General features: G+C 43.8%; 2 protein-coding genes and 1 pseudogene across 2 annotated transcripts in view; 2 read left to right on the top strand and 1 right to left on the bottom strand.

Annotated features, from left to right (window-relative positions):
* The window catches only part of ARHGEF38 (Rho guanine nucleotide exchange factor 38), a 148,792-nt gene that overhangs the window by 118,795 nt on the left and 13,303 nt on the right, over positions 1 to 16,694 (top strand). Inside the window, exons 7-10 of the mRNA XM_036311425.1 lie at positions 1,618 to 1,751; positions 7,001 to 7,105; positions 9,085 to 9,207; positions 13,911 to 14,222. Coding sequence (XP_036167318.1) covers positions 1,618 to 1,751; positions 7,001 to 7,105; positions 9,085 to 9,207; positions 13,911 to 14,222 — 674 coding nt within the window. The remainder of the gene's footprint in view (positions 1 to 1,617; positions 1,752 to 7,000; positions 7,106 to 9,084; positions 9,208 to 13,910; positions 14,223 to 16,694) is intronic.
* Positions 10,414 to 10,888, top strand: LOC118667604 (annotated as a pseudogene).
* On the bottom strand, positions 13,083 to 13,609 carry LOC118657462 (U1 small nuclear ribonucleoprotein C-like). The gene has a single exon (XM_036311539.1). The coding sequence runs from the start codon at positions 13,591 to 13,593 to the stop codon at positions 13,114 to 13,116; it is 480 nt and encodes a 159-aa protein (XP_036167432.1). The 5' UTR covers positions 13,594 to 13,609; the 3' UTR covers positions 13,083 to 13,113.

The raw sequence follows: 16,694 nt of genomic DNA, 5'->3' as shown, positions 1-16,694 counted from the left end.
AAAGTTAAGATTTGACAAAACTAGGAGACAGATAATAGCTGTTGTATTATTATTTTCACTTTTGTGTTTGCTTAAAATATTCTGAAGTTTTAAAGGGAAAAGGTTTTCCTCTCCCATGATTCTAATTTGCATAGTTTTTATTCAAGTTTTCTTCAGACTTTCTGTCTTTTTTTCTATTCTCTTTCTTCTTTCTCACTCTCTCTCTCTGTCTTCTCCTTCTTTCCTTCATGTAACATGTATGATACCACAGTTTGCTGGGCTCTTAAAAAATGTAATCATATTTCGTGAACATTCTTCCAGTTAATGTGGCCTTCTTTTTAATGGTTCCATAGTACTCCATTTATGAGCATGTCATAATTTATTAAACGATTCCTCGAGGTCTTAGATAAACTTTTAGATTGTTTCAAACGTTCTGCTACTAGAAAAAATTGCTGTAGCAAACCAAACTTTGTATGCTTATGAAGAGCATGGACTTCCTGGCTATAGACTATGAATATTTTAATTTTTGTAAGATTCTGTCAAATTGTTCTGTACTGAAACTGTGTTAGTTTAATCCTCATCACCAGTCTATGAGATTGCCCATCTCTCCACACCCTTACCAAAAAGAAATATTAGAAATACTTAGCATTTGAACAGTATGAGAAGTAAAATGATTTTAAAGATAAAAAAGTAAAACTCAGCCCGGCCGGCATGGCTCGGTGTTTGAGTGTCTACCTGTGAACCAGGAGGTCACAGTTCGATTCCTGGTCAGGGCACATGCCCGGGGTTGCAGGTTTGTTCCCCAGTCGGAGGGGGGAGCGGTGGGGGGGGGGGGGCGGCGTGGATGGGACTGTGTAAGAGGCAGCTGATCAATGATTCTCTCTCATCATTGATGTTTCTATCTCTCTCTCTCTCCTTCTCCCTTACTCTTTAAATCAATAAAAATATATATTATTATTATTTTTAAAAAAGTAAAGCTCCGCCCTGGCCTGTAGCTCAGTTGGTTGGAGCATCATCTGCCAGTATAACAAATGGTTTTGGGTTCAATTCCCAGTCAGGGTACATACCTAGGTTTCTGGTTCTACCCCGGTTCAGGGTTCATACAGGAGGCAACTGAACAACGTTTCTCTCTCTCCCCCCTCTCTTTCTATCCCCTCTTCCTCTCTCTCTAAAAATATCAATAAAATAAAAAAAGTAAAGCTCAGAGAGGTGACTCAATTTATCCCAAAACTGTCTGCTAGTAGCAAGCCTCTCTAGGATCTGAGGACTCCTGAGGTTGGATGTCTTTTCATTAGTTAGGCCTTGATGTTTCTTTGTAGAGATCGCAGAGAGTGAATGTATTATCTGAGAAGAGGGGAAGAGCTTTATTTCAGTATCTGGGATACTTTTAATGTGGGAGGTAAGTGAACCTGGAGCTTTGAGGCTCACAACCTCGGACAGCAGTTTTGAAGGATGAGGAAGTGGGCGGCTGGACTTATGATTGGGCAGTGGGGCTGGAGCATATGGCATCTGCTGCAGAGAACCAACAATCATGTGGATTTGTATCTTAAATATAAATGTTGATCTTGAATACTTGGGTAAAAACACACTTTCTATGCTGCACAGGCCCAGATGTGTCACTGCATTCTTTTGTTTTAGTTCTAAAATACAAGAAGAATGATGAAGATGAATCACTTAAAGATAAATTGTCAAAACTAAATATTCACTCAATTAGCAAGAAATCAAAGAGAGTGACAAATTATCTCAAGATTCTGACCAGAGGAGAATCACAGGTAATTTTTCTTCTTGGGCCACATACATTTTCCTGAGAACATGAACGCTGGTGTTTTTGTGAGGTTTTGTCTTGTTGGTACAAAACTGTTTCTAGAACACTGAGAATCAAGGTAATTGCCCAAGGTTGTTATGCTGTTCCTCTCTCTCTCTCCTCTCCCCCCCCCTCATTCTCTCTCTCATTCTCTCTCTCTCTCTCTCTCTCTCTCTCTCTCTCTCTCTCTCTCTCTCTTCCTCTCCCTCCCTCCCTCCTTCCCTCCCTCCCTCTTTCCCTCTGGAAATGGAGTGAGGGTAGGTTTGACACTATCCTAGCTGTGGCACTTCCACTCAGAAGCAGGCAAAGCAGAGATAAGGCCATACAGACAGAGCTCAACCAGGGCTGCCCAGGAGTCCTGACCCTCACCATCACCCAGCACATACTCTCACCCAAGGCAATGCCCTCCTTTCATCCCTGTCTTATTTCTGCTTTTTAAAAACCTCACTTGCCTCTGGGGCTCCCTTGATATTCATTTGACCTTCATTTCACCTGGAGTAAAAAGTGTTCCGGTGCACGCATTAGTGCATGTTTTCCCTGCCACTTATTTCCTTCCTCTTTCCCTCCCCACTCCCAGGTGCACATTCTATATTAGTAGGTTATAGTTTTGTGTCAGCTGTTTAGCCTGACTTGAACCTTGTTCATCTCGACCCCTAATACATAATAGATGAAGCAGCAAAGGCTGTCAAACATTAATGTGCATAAAATGAACTGGAGAGCTTGCTCCAAGATTCCAGGGCTCCACCTGCTCCTCTCTCTCTCTCCTTCTCTCTTTCTCTCTCTGGTTCAAGGGTACAACCTATAAGTCTGTATTTTTACAGAGACTCCAAGTGTTTTGAAACTAAATAACTCTGAAGTATGTGATCCATGGGACACATTTTAAGATTTGCAAGATAGTAAGTTCATGGCCTGGAGGTGGTAATACAGTGAGTGGGCTTCTAACCAAAAGTGGGCAGGAAGGTTCTTTAGATATTATATAGTACTTTTTATTTTCCTTCTCATTGGCATGATTTCATCTCTTATTATGTTAACCTCTCTAACTAAAGGTTTTAATTTTACCTAGAGGCAAGTGGATGGTGGCTCAGCATTGGTTTTAGGTGGCTCGTCTTATCAGACCCACTCTCTAGCTGCTGTGTTCCATGGTCTTTTTCCGTTCTCCATGGTCTCTTTAACTTTGTGACCACCGAGCTAGAAGTGGCCTCTTCCTCCTCTGACCACCTGGCAAACTCACTGAGTGGATCCCAGTTGTGGCCCTGTCAATATCGCAGGAGGTAGCACAGGGCAGAAATTAAGAGCAAAATCTTTGAAATTGTCCATATCTGGGTTTGAACCTTATCTCTGTCTTTTAATATTTGTCTTTGGGCAAATAACTGAAATTCAATGTAACCATCTGTAAATTGGGGAATTATACTAGGACCTAACACATGGCGTGGTTGTGAGGCTTCAGTGAAATGATGCATAGAAAGTACCTAACACAGTGGGGAAGCTCTCAGTAAATACTGGCATCATCATCATTACCACCAACATCATCATTATTTTATATCATCACCTTGTATTGTTATTTACCTTTTTTAATGCTCAGACTTATTACTTCCCACATGGATATAAAGCCCCATATGCCTGGTGGATTAATCAAGTCTTTTACTTTCTGTATTTTATGATGCTGTGACATCTTTTAAAAGCTTGCTGTCTGAGGAGCGAGCCCAGTCCAGGACTAGCCTGTTTTTAGAGATGGCCAAGGGCTCAGTGGGAATCACTTCTTTCATACACAAACCAGCCAATCCAGAATCCATAGCCCCCACCACCTCCCTATCTCATTCACACACCAATCTTCCTCTGCCCTGGATCCCAGGGCCAGGTACCAAGCAAGCAGAGACAACCTGGATAGCCCCAAGCCCAGGATAATTATTCAAACTGGTTAATCCTAAACTGTTTACTCTGCCCAGTGTGTCTGTAGGGTTTCCCCACAAATACTCCATACAGACTCTGGCTTAGACTCTCTCTTTGCTTCTTCCTGCCACCTAACCAAGCCTAGTGACCCTGCATGGCATGGGGTGACCCCTTCTTGAGGACTTGTGAGTAAATACACCTTGTCCGAGCCTTGTTCTTATTTCCTCCTCTGACTGCGATGGCTTTCCCATACCATATCCAATAGGGACTTTCTGGGAACACATGGCTCATTTAACCTTCTGTTTACATCTTAATATTCTTCCAGGGGCTCACTGGGTCCATTGCATACAGGAGGTAACTCCAGGCCCCTCCTCTTAACGTGGAGCTATAATATGGGATGTTTGGGACATTTATGGTGTGTGGTCACAGATCAGAGAAAGGAAAATCAAGACATTGCCACCCTGGCTGGTTTTGCTCATTGAGAAGAGCATCAGCTCATGGACTGAAGGGTCCTGGGTTTGATTCCAGTCAAGCTTGGTTGCAAGCTTGATCCCCGGCCCCTGATCAGGGCATGTGTGGGAGGCAACCAACTGATGTGTCTCTCTTCTCTCTCTCTCTCCCTTCCACTCCCTCTTAAAAAAAATCAATGGAAAAATATCCTCGGGTGAATATTTAAAAAAAGACATTACCACTAAAGACAACAGCCATAAAATTGAACTGAGAATTCATGTAAGAAGAGACAGTAGCCTCCATAGGCGTGTGGAAATATGTGAAAACAACCCTCCTTTGACACATTGCTTCTGATTTAAGACAATTCCACTGAGGAACAATAGGCCCATCTTCATTCTGGGCAGGCTTTTGTAGAAGCTGTAATATTCCTTAACACATTTATCATCAGCTTCTGATAGTTTTCAATCGTGAGCTAAGCGTGCTTTGTCGTGAAAGTGGCCTGGAGGGATATTAATTAGATTTCCCCCTTAATCTTTTGAGAGGATGTCCTGTCAGCAATGAAGCATTTTACTGTTAATCAGAAAATCAGCTGCATGGGCTGGACTGGAGAAGAGATAAATCTCAAATCAGCCCATTTTGCACTTGTCAGCAGCTCCGGGGAAATATTTGGTGGAGTTAGGATATAAAACTATTACCCAAGAGGAAGATTCTATTCAATTCATCACACATGTTTTGAACTCTTAGGTGCCAGGCTCTGTATGAGAGACTGGGAATACAAAGAGGTTCTGATCTCAGACCACTTCGCTTTGAATCCTGGCCCTACCGATTAACATTGCAAGTTTCTTTAACTCCCTGTGTTAGTTAGCATAAAGGCCATGCTTCTGTCACCAAGAGATTCCAAACCATAAGCTTCAGTCAGCCCGTCATTTTTGTCTCCCTCTTGTAACAGTCCTGAGGTGCGGGCCCAGCCGGGCTCCTCTGCCTGAGATGCTTCAGAACCCAGTTCTCCCCAATTGTGTGCGTTGCTGTCTCCTAGACGTATTGTCTTCGTCTTCCTGGTTAAAGCTGGGGCACAGCCAGGTCTTCATTCAAACCCCAAGGACGGTGTTATAAGGTCAAGATTCAGAAATGAAACACATCACTTTCGCTCACGTCCTAGTTACAAAAACCCAGTTCCAAGGACAGAGCCAGCTGCGAGGGAATCTGGGAAGGGTAGTCACTGGCAGGACAGCCCGGTCTCTACCTTAAAGCAAAGGTGCCAGTTCTATCAGTAAGTGGATGACAGGGAAAACGTTAATCATCTCTGCCACTCCTGAAACCTGTTTCTTTTCCAAAATGGGAGTAATCACGGCACTTACCCTTCGAGTTGTACAGTATAAGAATTAAAGTGAGCAAATGGATGACGGTCTAGCACAGTGCCTGGAACATAGTGTTTAATAAATGTTAGCTGTTATTATTATTAAGACAAAATACCTGCAATGCATCATTGGAGAGAACAACTTAAATAATTGACTAGTTGTGTGAGAGCACATACGAGGGAGTCATTCATTTTCTACAGTGGAGAGCGTAGGAATGATAGGGAGCATTCATAGAAGGGTGACAACTGAACAAGTCCTTAAAAAATAAACAGAATTTTTCCAGCAGAAAAGAGACAGTAGCATATTCCAGCAAAATAAAGCAGCCTGTTTTGACTACAGGGAAGGAGAAATGGGCCATATTTCTCATAGAGTGATCCTTAAGCCTCTTATTTTATAAGCCATCTGGGGACCAGCCAAGATATACTGATCAAAATAGCTGGGGATGAGTTTTTTTAAAAACTGCATTTTAAAACAATCTACCACAGCCTATTGTTATATGCATTAAGTTGGGTTAGAGCATAGAAATCCTAAGGCAAAGAGTTAAATTTTGTGTGGATTACAAAGAACTATGCCGCCCATTTAAGCAAAAGTCTTTTTAGATGAGCATTATTAAGGGGGTTAAAAATAAAAACGTCATCATTTTCTGTGTATTCAGTTCTAAGGTCAATAATTTTAAATGAACAAATGTATGAACTGAAGACAGCTACGGTTGTCAGCCAGCACCACACCGAAGAACACACTCCACAGTCTATGAAACATTTGCTGTTCACACAGAGTTTGCCACACGAGGCCGGTTCTAGCCATTTGATTGCCCAGAAACTCTTCTCACCATTAGGAGCAGTAATAAGTGTGCATTCCTAGAAACTGTTACGAGTATATAAAAACATATATTTTTCTGAATGCTTAACACATAAGATAACAAAAAATAACTGAATACATGTGACCAGTGCGTTAGCTGCTGAGTTTTCTTAAGAGAGGGCTAGTTTTGCTAAGATTATATGTCACCTTTCAAATCTGAGTCGATAAAGAATTATCACATTTCTTTAGCCAAGCACCTAAGAACATTTTCTAAATGACCACCATGAAATAAATTGGAATGAGTCATACATAACAGCAAAACAAGAAATTCCAGGCAGGAGATCAAATTTTTACTTTCAATTCTCACTTCATTTTTATTATTTTATAAGCTCACAAATATAATATAATTTGAGGGCCCATACATAATACATGTCATTAAAAGCAGCAGAGAAACATTTGACCTCCTACCGCTGCTATGACATAGGTAAAGCTGTGTGAAGACTGAACGGCAAATGAAGCTGTGCATGTGGCTTCGCTGCACGTCAGCTGTGCGCGTGCCGTCCACAGAGAGTGCTGTTAAAGGCAGGCGGCAGATTACCAGAGGTTTTCATCTCGGCGGGGAGTTTGCGGTAATGTGCTGGCCAATACGGCCTGTGATGTTTTTCTTTAAACACCAGATTCATTTGAGTTATAAAAATAAATAATTTCATCTATCTTTTAGGTGAAAGACAACACCTTTAATAGAGAAGAGAAGCTATTTAGATCTTTAGAAAAGACCGTGAGGCACTGTGTGAAGAACATTTCATTCTGTCTTCAACACATACAGGTGAGGGAGACATGACTCTTCCATGATCCTACCCGCAGGTGCCGATGTCCGTGGTAATTATGACTCTTCATTCATTATATGATGGCACCTACTGTATCCAGTTTGGGGTGCGGCAAACTGCTGGTGAAGGAAGCCAATAGAAAGGCTGTGGTTTTGTTCTCTGTTCCCTTACCTGCCCAATCTTTCCCCCTTCCATATCACCAGGTTGTGGGACGTTTGCTCGCATGATTGCCACATGGTGCGATTCAGAAACAGGCTTTCTTTACACTGGAGATGAGCTCGCTAATTCAAAATTTCGGACAAGGCACAAATGTTCTTTGTTTATTTTGTTAGACTAAATAAACTCCTGACTGGTCTTTCTACTTGAATATACCTAGACTGTACTCTAGTTGGTTTAAGTCTGATTTTCAGCAAGGGCACGCAAACCTCGGAGGGGATTAGAAACACATATTTGCAAATTTAAGAGCAGAAGTGAAAGAAAATCAAAGAGGCACATAAAATGGAATGAGAAGAGATGTTTTAAAGTAAAAAAATGCATAATATAAAGGCCATTTCAAAAACCCACAAAACTCACAGGTGGGTCTCACATTTAGCTGTTGCTACCTAGCAGCTGACCCTCCAAAAAGGCACGTGATCACACAATCCTAAAACAAACTGAGCGCCTGTATGTATTTTACATCCAGTGCTTCAAATGCGCCCTTTACAGCTCTGAAAGAAATTCAACCGTAGGTAGGTCGTCATAGATAAAAGAAAATCAATATAAGTGAACATAAATTCTAACAAAATAATTCCAATTAAAATATGCAAATACTCCTACACAACCATAGTAAAAAACAAACAACAACAACAAAACCCAGAAATTTCCAGTCCACTATTAGAATCAGACTTAAACAAACCAGTTAGAGTGCAGGATAATTATATTCATAGGAAGACCAGGCCGGAGTTTGTTCTGATGGATCTCATAAAGAATACAGTGTCCTTAACAACATCCTGACCAGGGGCATGACTATGAAGCATAGAGAGTTAGTAGAATTACATGTATATCAGTTCATTGGACCCCTTCCCATTTTCTAGTTTTTAGAGGCAAATGCACACTTAGATGAGTTATCACAGCAGAGGATTGTCAGGCACAATGATTTGGTGATAAGGTTCTATGCTATGTAACCAGCAAGCCACATTCTTTCCTTATTTATTGACTAATGCAAAGCCCGATTTTACACTTAGGTTTGCTCATCTTTTCCTAAAGTGCTGCCATTTGGGAAAACGAAACCCAAAAGCTTAGTTGTAAAAGGGCACTGGGAACCCTGCCCTAGATGTAAATTTCAAGGAGTAAATGCCTCTTGGGAATAGAGGAAAGTCTTCGCTTAAAGAGAGCATTAAATTCACGAAGGAAAATGGGAGAGATACATAAAAGAGGAGTGATTTTTAAAATAAGGGATCTATAAGAACTGAATGCTAAAGAATCGCCAGTGAAAGAATTTAAGATGGACTCTTGCCCTAGCCAGTTTGGCTTAGTGGATAGAGCATCGGCCCACAGACCAAAGGGTCCTGAATTTGATTCCAGTCAAGGGCATGCACCTCGGTTGCAGGTTCCATCCCCGTACCTGGTTGGGGAGCATGCAGGAGGCAACCAATCGATGTGTCTCTTTCTCACCCCTCTCCCCTTCCACAATCTTTAAAAATCAATGGAAAAATTTCCTCAGGTGAGGATTAGCATAAACAACAACTACAAATAGATGGACTCTTAATAAAAGAGAGTGTCATCGAGAGCAGTAGGAGAAAGTAACATGGACGGAAGTGAGGAAATAGTTTGCTACAGGCAACCTCATTGTACAGAGAATTCATGATGAATTCTTTTTTCTTCCTTCTTACCTCTCAGTGGGAATGGAGGGTGATGCTGATGAAGTGCCCGTTTGGATGCGTGTCATTGTGCTAACTTTGGCACTTTGCCCCCTGTGTAACTTTGCTCTGGGTTTCAGGATGCCATGCACTTTGCCCTGCAGAGCATGCTGGAGCTCCAGGAGATTTCATGCACCAAAGATGAGGAAGAGGGGGCGCATCCAGAGGCCCCAAGGAATGGCCAATACCCCTGTGATGACTTTGTAAGTTATTTCTCTTCATAGGTAAATGCAAATGTAATAGTACAGTTAACAAAAAAGCTGATTTTCACTTATTTTTTCTGGTTAGAAATGAAACATGCACCAAAGCAAATACTAATGTCAAAATTAGTAGATTTTAAATAGGAGATTTTTTTATCATTAAATATTTTAAAGTGGATTTGTGTAGATTTCACTATAATCAAAACTTAAAAGGGTCCCAGACTGTGTTTCTAGGGGTAGTAAGTGTCTGACTAATTAAAATCGACATTTAGTTTAAGTGTGCATATAATACAGAAAGGATTTATGAAGTTAGAAAGCTGAGATTTTCTTAGAGTCCTTACTGCAGGTGGGCGTGAGGACACGCTCTGAAGATGTGACTTTTATTAACCTACTGTAGGCTCAAAAGTAAAGCCTTCCTATTGAAAAAGGGCTTTTACATAAGAGTCATTTATTATGTCTCCTGTTCTGTGGTAAATATTTGTTTTCTAAGAGTTCAGTAAAATATACAGAATCATAAAATGGAGTTTGGTAATCATAAAGAGATACTTGAGCTAATGAAATATTTGGGTGGTAAACTAGTCTGAGTAGTACTAATTTTAACTTAGCATCCTGTGTTCCATAGATATTGTTATTTCATAACAGTATTTCAAGCATTACATATAAAATATAATAGCCTCCATTATCATCTTGAAGGTCCATGAGAGTGGCATTATTGTGTTGGCATTACTGGCATTTGGGGTCAGACAAATTTTCATTGAGTGGCCCTTGCGTTGGAGGGTGTTTAGCATTCCTGGTGTTCCAGGCTCTAAATCTCCATAATGTCCCTCCCTCTCAAGTTGTGACATCCAATGAACAGCAACACATATTTCCGAGTCCTAGGAAGTGATACAGCCTCCACAACAGTAGAAAAACACTGAGAAGCACCTTGCTTTCCTAGCACAGGAAAATGAAAAATCAGGATTACATCTGAACTAAGATGCTAGGATAGGTAAATGAGAGCGGGAGGAGGGTGAGAAGTTTTTATGAGATGTTAAACAGAAAGAGTGTGGCTATTTCTTATACATTATCTAGGCTTAATTATAGAGAGCATATTTTAGAAAAGTCCTTAAGGGTTTGCTCTTTAGCTTAATTCCAATTCATTAACTAAGTCAATAAATATTTATTGAGCACCCTGTGAAAACATGGCATATAGCTTCTCCCTCATTAAGAATGCTCCAGAGGCCGCCACACTCCCATCACCGCACTCTGCTCCACTCAGGGCCCCGCACAACTCTGCGCCCACCATGGCCTCAGCAGCTGGTAGGGAGATGGCGCATAGTGGAGAGCAAGGCTCCCACAAGTACAGGAGGGAATTAGGCATGGGAATGGCTTTGTGGAAAATGGGCTCCATGGCCACACCAGACTGTGTCATCACTTCCGATGGCAAAAACCTCACCATCAAAACCGAGAGCACAGTGAAGACAACACAGTTCTCATGCAACTTGGGAGAGAAGTTTGAAGAGACTACAGCTGATGGCAGAAAAACTCAGACCGTCTGCAACTTCATCAAGGGTGCGCTGGTCCAGTACCAGGAGTGGGCTGGGAAGGAGGGAACCATCACAGGAGGCAGGAAGGCGGGAAGTTAGTGGTGCTATGCATCATGAACAATGTCAACTATACTCAGATCTATGAGAAAGTGGAGTAAAAATGCCATCATCCTTCTGAACGGGAATTAGCCATGAGGATAAACAAGCTCAGTTCAATAAGCAAATCTCTCCATGTTTTTTTCCCCCTTACTGTGTTCAGTTATCACAAACATTTTACATGCAACTATTTCTGTTGGTTTAATTAGCATTGACCCTTCCGTTAGTAAATAAATGTGTTTATGCCATATATCCTATATAATAAAGGGGTAATATGCAAATTGACCATCTGTTCCATGCCTAACTGCTCCCCTGCAAGCCCAATTGCCCCCAATTGCCATCCCCTGCCGACCCAGACATCCTTCTGGATGACTTCCAGACGAAGCCAGGGCTGTGAGGGCCAAGCCCCTTGTACGAATTTTGTGCATCAGGCCTCTAGTACATATATATATTAGTGCACTGGAGGGGGTGTCCCTCAGCCCAGCCTGCACCCTCTTCAATCTGGAACCCCTCAGGGGATGTCTGACTGCCCTTGTGGGATCGGGCCTAAACCAGCAGTTTTACATCCCTCTCATAATCCTAGACCACTGGCTCCTAACTGCTCACCTGCCTGCCTGCCTGATAGCCCCTAACTGGCTCCCCTGACAGCCTGATCACCCCTAACTGCCTCTGCCTGCCAGCCTGATTTCCCCTAACTGCTCCCTCACCCCCACCAGCCTGGTCGCCCCACACAGCCTGCTGTTCAGTTGTTTGATCATCCCTCACTAACCCCCCTGACGGCCTGGTCATAGGCAGCCATCTTGTGAGGGCATGATGTTCAATTTGCATATTACCTCTTTATTATATAGGATATACATATATGTGTGTATATATACACGTGTGTGTGTGTGTGTGTGTGTGTGTGTGTGTGTGTGTGTGTATATATATATATATATATATATATATAAAGGAATGCTCCAGAATTCAACAGGAAGATTAGACAAGGTATTCCTATTTTGCATAATACCACAAGATGATAAATTAGGATAAATTAAAATAATTATCAGAAAACTCAACATAAAAGTAACTTTTTATTGGTAACATATATTTGAACTCTGTTTAAAAATCAAACATTTTATCTGAAACCACAGAAGTTGTTTTTATCTAAACATGAGAGATACTTATCTACACATTTTTATAGGAGAAAATCTTAAAGTAAAATTTAATTCTTAATTTGTTCTGACTACAATTCCCATGCACAGTGAATTGGCTCATGTCTATGTCACACAACATATATATTGCAATTATAGTGCAGTAGTTGTAAGTAGACTACCTATAGAGTCCATTCACATCACAGACACAGCAATTCATCCCAGAACAGTAAACAGATTATTTGCTTAGCCAAAGTACTCATTTAACAGTCCTCAGGTACATATGGATATTTTATAAATTAGACATCAAATTTAATCTGGGTTTGCTATTGCTAGTGCCAATAAAGATTGGTTTCTTCTCTCCCCTAGATTTCCCATGAGTTCAGGCAAAGTTACCAGTGGCCATTTAAGTTAATTAATAGCAGCTGCTGCTCAGTCTGATTCCCTAGGACATATTTTGGGGTACAAAAGGAAACCTGCTTCCAAATTGCCATAACATAATCTCATAACCCAAGCATGTATGGTAAAGGCTGGTCAGCAAACCTAGGATACAAGTGCCCTTCAGAATAGAAGGGCAGGAAAAAAATTCAAAGAGAAGAAATTAAATATAGGTGCTCATGGTCTGGCACGGGGTTTGGCATTAATATGAAGTTCATTTTCAATGATGCAGACCTAAAAATGTAACAATTTAGGACACAGAATCAGCATTGGCTTAATCCTTCAGTGTATTTAAAGAGGAAGCAGTAACTCTGTGGAGCAAATACCTATAACAAGGGGGTACTATCTGTTTAGGGGATATAGTTCCACTACCAAAATGAGCTACCAGGGTAGCCAGGAAATCAGGTCAGATGTCTCTTCTAAGACAGACTTACTTACTTTCTTTCTTTCTTTCTTTCTTTCTTTCTTTCTTTCTTTCTTTTTCTTTCTTTCTTTCTTTCTTCCTTTTTTTTAAGAAAAGAGTTGACAATTTTATTTTCACATTTCACAATACAAATGAAAATTGCTTTTTTTGGTCCCACTACTCCCCTCAAAAACTATTCTCTCTTAGGAAGAGGGAGTGAATTTTCCTTGTCTGCTGTTAGAAAGCACCCAGAGTCACAGCACCTCGATCTCCTGTGGAGTAGAACAGCCTGATAGAAAGAGGCTCCCCTTTCTCCTTATCTGTCTGGTCGAGTCATTCCGGGCCGAGTGGGCACCATCATGGGACGGGTGGGAGGTCTCATCATTGGGGGCCCAGGCATCATTGACATGTCCCCTCCCATAGGAGGCCTCATTCCAGGAGCAGGTCCCACTGGCATCATCCCAGGAGGAGGAGGACCCATCATTGGCATCATGGGAGGGCCCCCCATATGGGGTGCTGGCATCATACCGGGGAGAGACAGACCTGGAAGACTCTGGGGAGGTGGGATCATCGCCCCTGCAGGAGGGGGAGCTGAGAATGGAGTAGGAGGTATCTTTCCTTGCTGAAATGCTGCAGTAGTTTTGTCAGTCAGGCTCTGAGCCTGCTCTTCCATCCATTTCTGATAGTAGTCTTCCACATTCTCGTTGTGTTTCCTACCACTGCAGTGTGTCTTTCTCTCAGATGGAGAGTCATGGGTGAGGTATGTATTGCAGTAGTCACAATAAAACTTCGGCATGTTGTTCTGCAGGCTGTTGGCACTCCGTTCCAGACCCTCTTTCTTTTATTGCCAGCAAAATGACAGGTGAATCACTTATGCAGTCTGGGCAGTCACAGGCTGGAGGTCACCCCCTCCCTCCACGTGCTGGCACTGGGATTAGAAAGAGGGGGAAGGGGAAGGCGTGGAAGGAGGTGATCCCAACGCCGGAAAAATGATTGAATCCTTCTTTAACTTGGCTAGGTACCTGGCCGTCTCCCTGCTCCTGCAGGGAGGAAGGAAGCCCATTGATAGCAGCGCTGGCTGCTCCATGACCCGATTGTTTCCTCTCTCCGCAGGCAGCTCACTTACAGAAGCTCGTCCTGACGCCCCTGTCAGCCCTGCTGTCCCTGTTCCCAGGGCCTCAGAAACTCATCCAGAAACGCTATGATAAGCTGCTGGACTACAACAGCTACCTGCAGCGGGCAGCAGGGGAGGAGTCAGACTTGGCCAAAAAGGAGTACGAGGCCCTCAACGCCCAGCTTGTGGAGGAGCTCCAGGTGTTCAACCAGGCCGCACGCAAGATTCTGTTGAACTGTCTGTGCAGTTTCATCACCCTCCTCCGGGACCTGACGCTGATGAGGCAGCAGCTGTATTCCACAGTGGTGCCGGTAAGCACAGCACCAGCACCTGGCCACCTTGGTCTGGGCATCTATTGGAGACAATGTCCGTGCAAAACAGCCCTGTCCATAGCTTGCACCAGTGTGGTGCGTGCGAGTGTGTGCGCATGCGTGTGCGTGCCTGTGTGGTTTTCCATAGGAAGCTGAAAGAGAGTTTCCTGGTTTGGGTTTGCTATGACTTAGACACGTGCAGCTTTCGTGTTGGAGATTCCTTTTCAAATGCCAACCCACGTTCCGCTATTGCAGGTGACACCCATGTCGCTCCACCTGCCGGATGCTATGATGTAGCTTCTCAGTTCATATTTTGCCTTCCCTTCCCATGCAATAGTTTTTCAGTGTTACCCATGACTAAGATGAAGACCCAAAAGCAGGCCATCTCAGTGGAATGACAGAGGTAGGATAACTGTTAAACCAGTCTTCATTTTGCTTTGCTCCAAAGAAGAGAAGACTGGGGTGTGTGTGTGTGTGTGTGTGTGTGAAAATATGTGTGTATATCTCATTTAGCCTTCCATTAGAATATGGTTTTATGACTATTTTCTGAAGAGGAAGAAAGATATTTGCATCTTAATATCAACTCTAGAAAATCAACTTGGTTTCCTGGCCCTTAATTTCACATGTATTAGTTCTCATTCAGCTGGTGAGGTATTTAATGGACATTTGGAGGAAAATTAATTGTCCCTACTTTATTTTTTATTGGGCATCTAATTAACTTATCCTTTGAATTAAATTATATTGAATAATCAGGTGTTACACTTACATGGTTCAAAAGGCAAAACTATGTAAAATATATAAGCAGTTGCACACTCACTCCTGTCCCCTAACCATCCCACCTCCTGCTCCCACCCCATGATTATTAGTTTATCTTTATTCACTTAGGGCTCCTTTGAGTCATTAAAAGTACATTTGCATATATATTGTTATTCCCTACAAAAACTAGCATGTCATAGCGCCTTTCTGCAATTTGCTTTTTTTAAAAAATGAGTAGTTATTGTTGAAAGTATTACTTATGTCTCCTTTTCCCCCCATTGACCTTTCCCCACCCACTCCCGCTCCCCTTGCAACTTGCTTTTTAACATCCTGGAAGGCATCCATGTCCACACACAGAGAGCTGCCTCATTCCTTTTATAGTTTTACTAGAGGCCCAGCACACGATTAAATCGTGCGTGGTTAAGATCCCTAAGCCTAGCTGCAATCAGGGCCATGTCCGCCGCCCAGCGTCACTCCTCCACTTCCGTGGCCTCTGCCCCATGAACCTCCACGCTCACAGCCCCTGCCCTGCAAGGCTCCTTGGCCTCAGCCACCGCTGCAACTCTCCTCCACCTTAGTCACCCCGGGAAGCTCAATGCTAACAGTCTCCATCCTGCGAGGCTCCTTGGCCTCAGCCACCGCCTCAATCACCTCCCTGCAAAGCTCCATACTCAAAGCCCCTGCCCTGCTCCTCTGCCTCAGCCTCTACCGCCCCCACCCCATGACGCTTCTCCACCTCAGCCACCCCAGGAAGCTCCACGCTAATAGCCCCCCCCCCCCCCCCCGCAAGGCTCCTTGGCCTCAGCTGCCGCCTCAATCACCTCCCTGTGAAGCTCCATACTCACAGCCCCCACCATGCTCCTCTGCCTCAGCCTCCACCACCCCCACCCCATGACACTCCTCTGCCTCACCGCCCTGCAAAGCTCCATGCTCACAGCCCCCCGCCCCTCGAGGCTCCTCAGCCTCCACAGCCTGCCCTGCTATGCCATGAGAGCCAGACCGGTCCTTTGGTTATTTGGGCCCACAGCTTCCTCCTCTCGCTGCTGTGCCATGGGCCCACAGCTCCCACTCCCTCAACTCCCTAGCCTGCTGTTTGGTCGTCCATCTGGTCGTGATGGCACCTGACTTTTTATATATATACTAGAGGCCCGGTGCACAAAAATTTGTGCACTCGGGGGGGAGGGGGGATCCCTCAGCCCAGCCTGTGCCCTCTCGCAGTCTGGGACCCCTCAGGGGATGACCACCTGCTGGCTTAGGCCCGGCAGCCCTCGGGGGATGTCCACTTGCCAGCGGGGAGCAGTTGGACATCCTTAGCACTGCTGAGGAGGCAGGAGAGGCTCCCACTACCACCACTGTACTGGCAGCCATCAGCCTGGCTTGTGGCTGAGCAGAGCTCCTCCCATGTGAGAGTGCCCTGACCACCAGAGGGCAGCTCCTGCATTGAGCATCTGCCCCCTGGTGGTCAGTGTGTGTCATAGTGACCAGTCATTCCCAGTCCTTCTGCTGTTAGGGTCAGTTTGCATATTACCCTTTTACTATATAGGATAGAGGCCTGGTGCATGGGTGGGGGCCAGCTGGTTTGCCCTGAAGGGTGTTCTGGATCAGGGTGGGGGGTCCTGCTTGGGTGCCTGGCCAGCCTGGATGAGGGGATGGTGGCTGTTTGCAGCTGGTCGCACCACCTTCAGGGTGGGGGTCCCCACTGGGGTGCCTGGCCAG

The sequence above is a fragment of the Myotis myotis genome, unplaced genomic scaffold, assembly GCF_014108235.1.
Source record: "Myotis myotis isolate mMyoMyo1 unplaced genomic scaffold, mMyoMyo1.p scaffold_m19_p_1, whole genome shotgun sequence".
NCBI classification, from domain to species: Eukaryota; Metazoa; Chordata; class Mammalia; order Chiroptera; family Vespertilionidae; genus Myotis; species Myotis myotis.
Note: the sequence above shows the minus strand (reverse complement) of the source record. Positions and strands in the feature narration are given on the sequence as shown.

Bases quoted from the DNA above. Each gene is read 5' to 3' on its own strand.
- LOC118657462 (XM_036311539.1), bottom strand. From the start codon at position 13,593: ATGCCGAAGTTTTATTGTGACTACTGCAATACATACCTCACCCATGAC.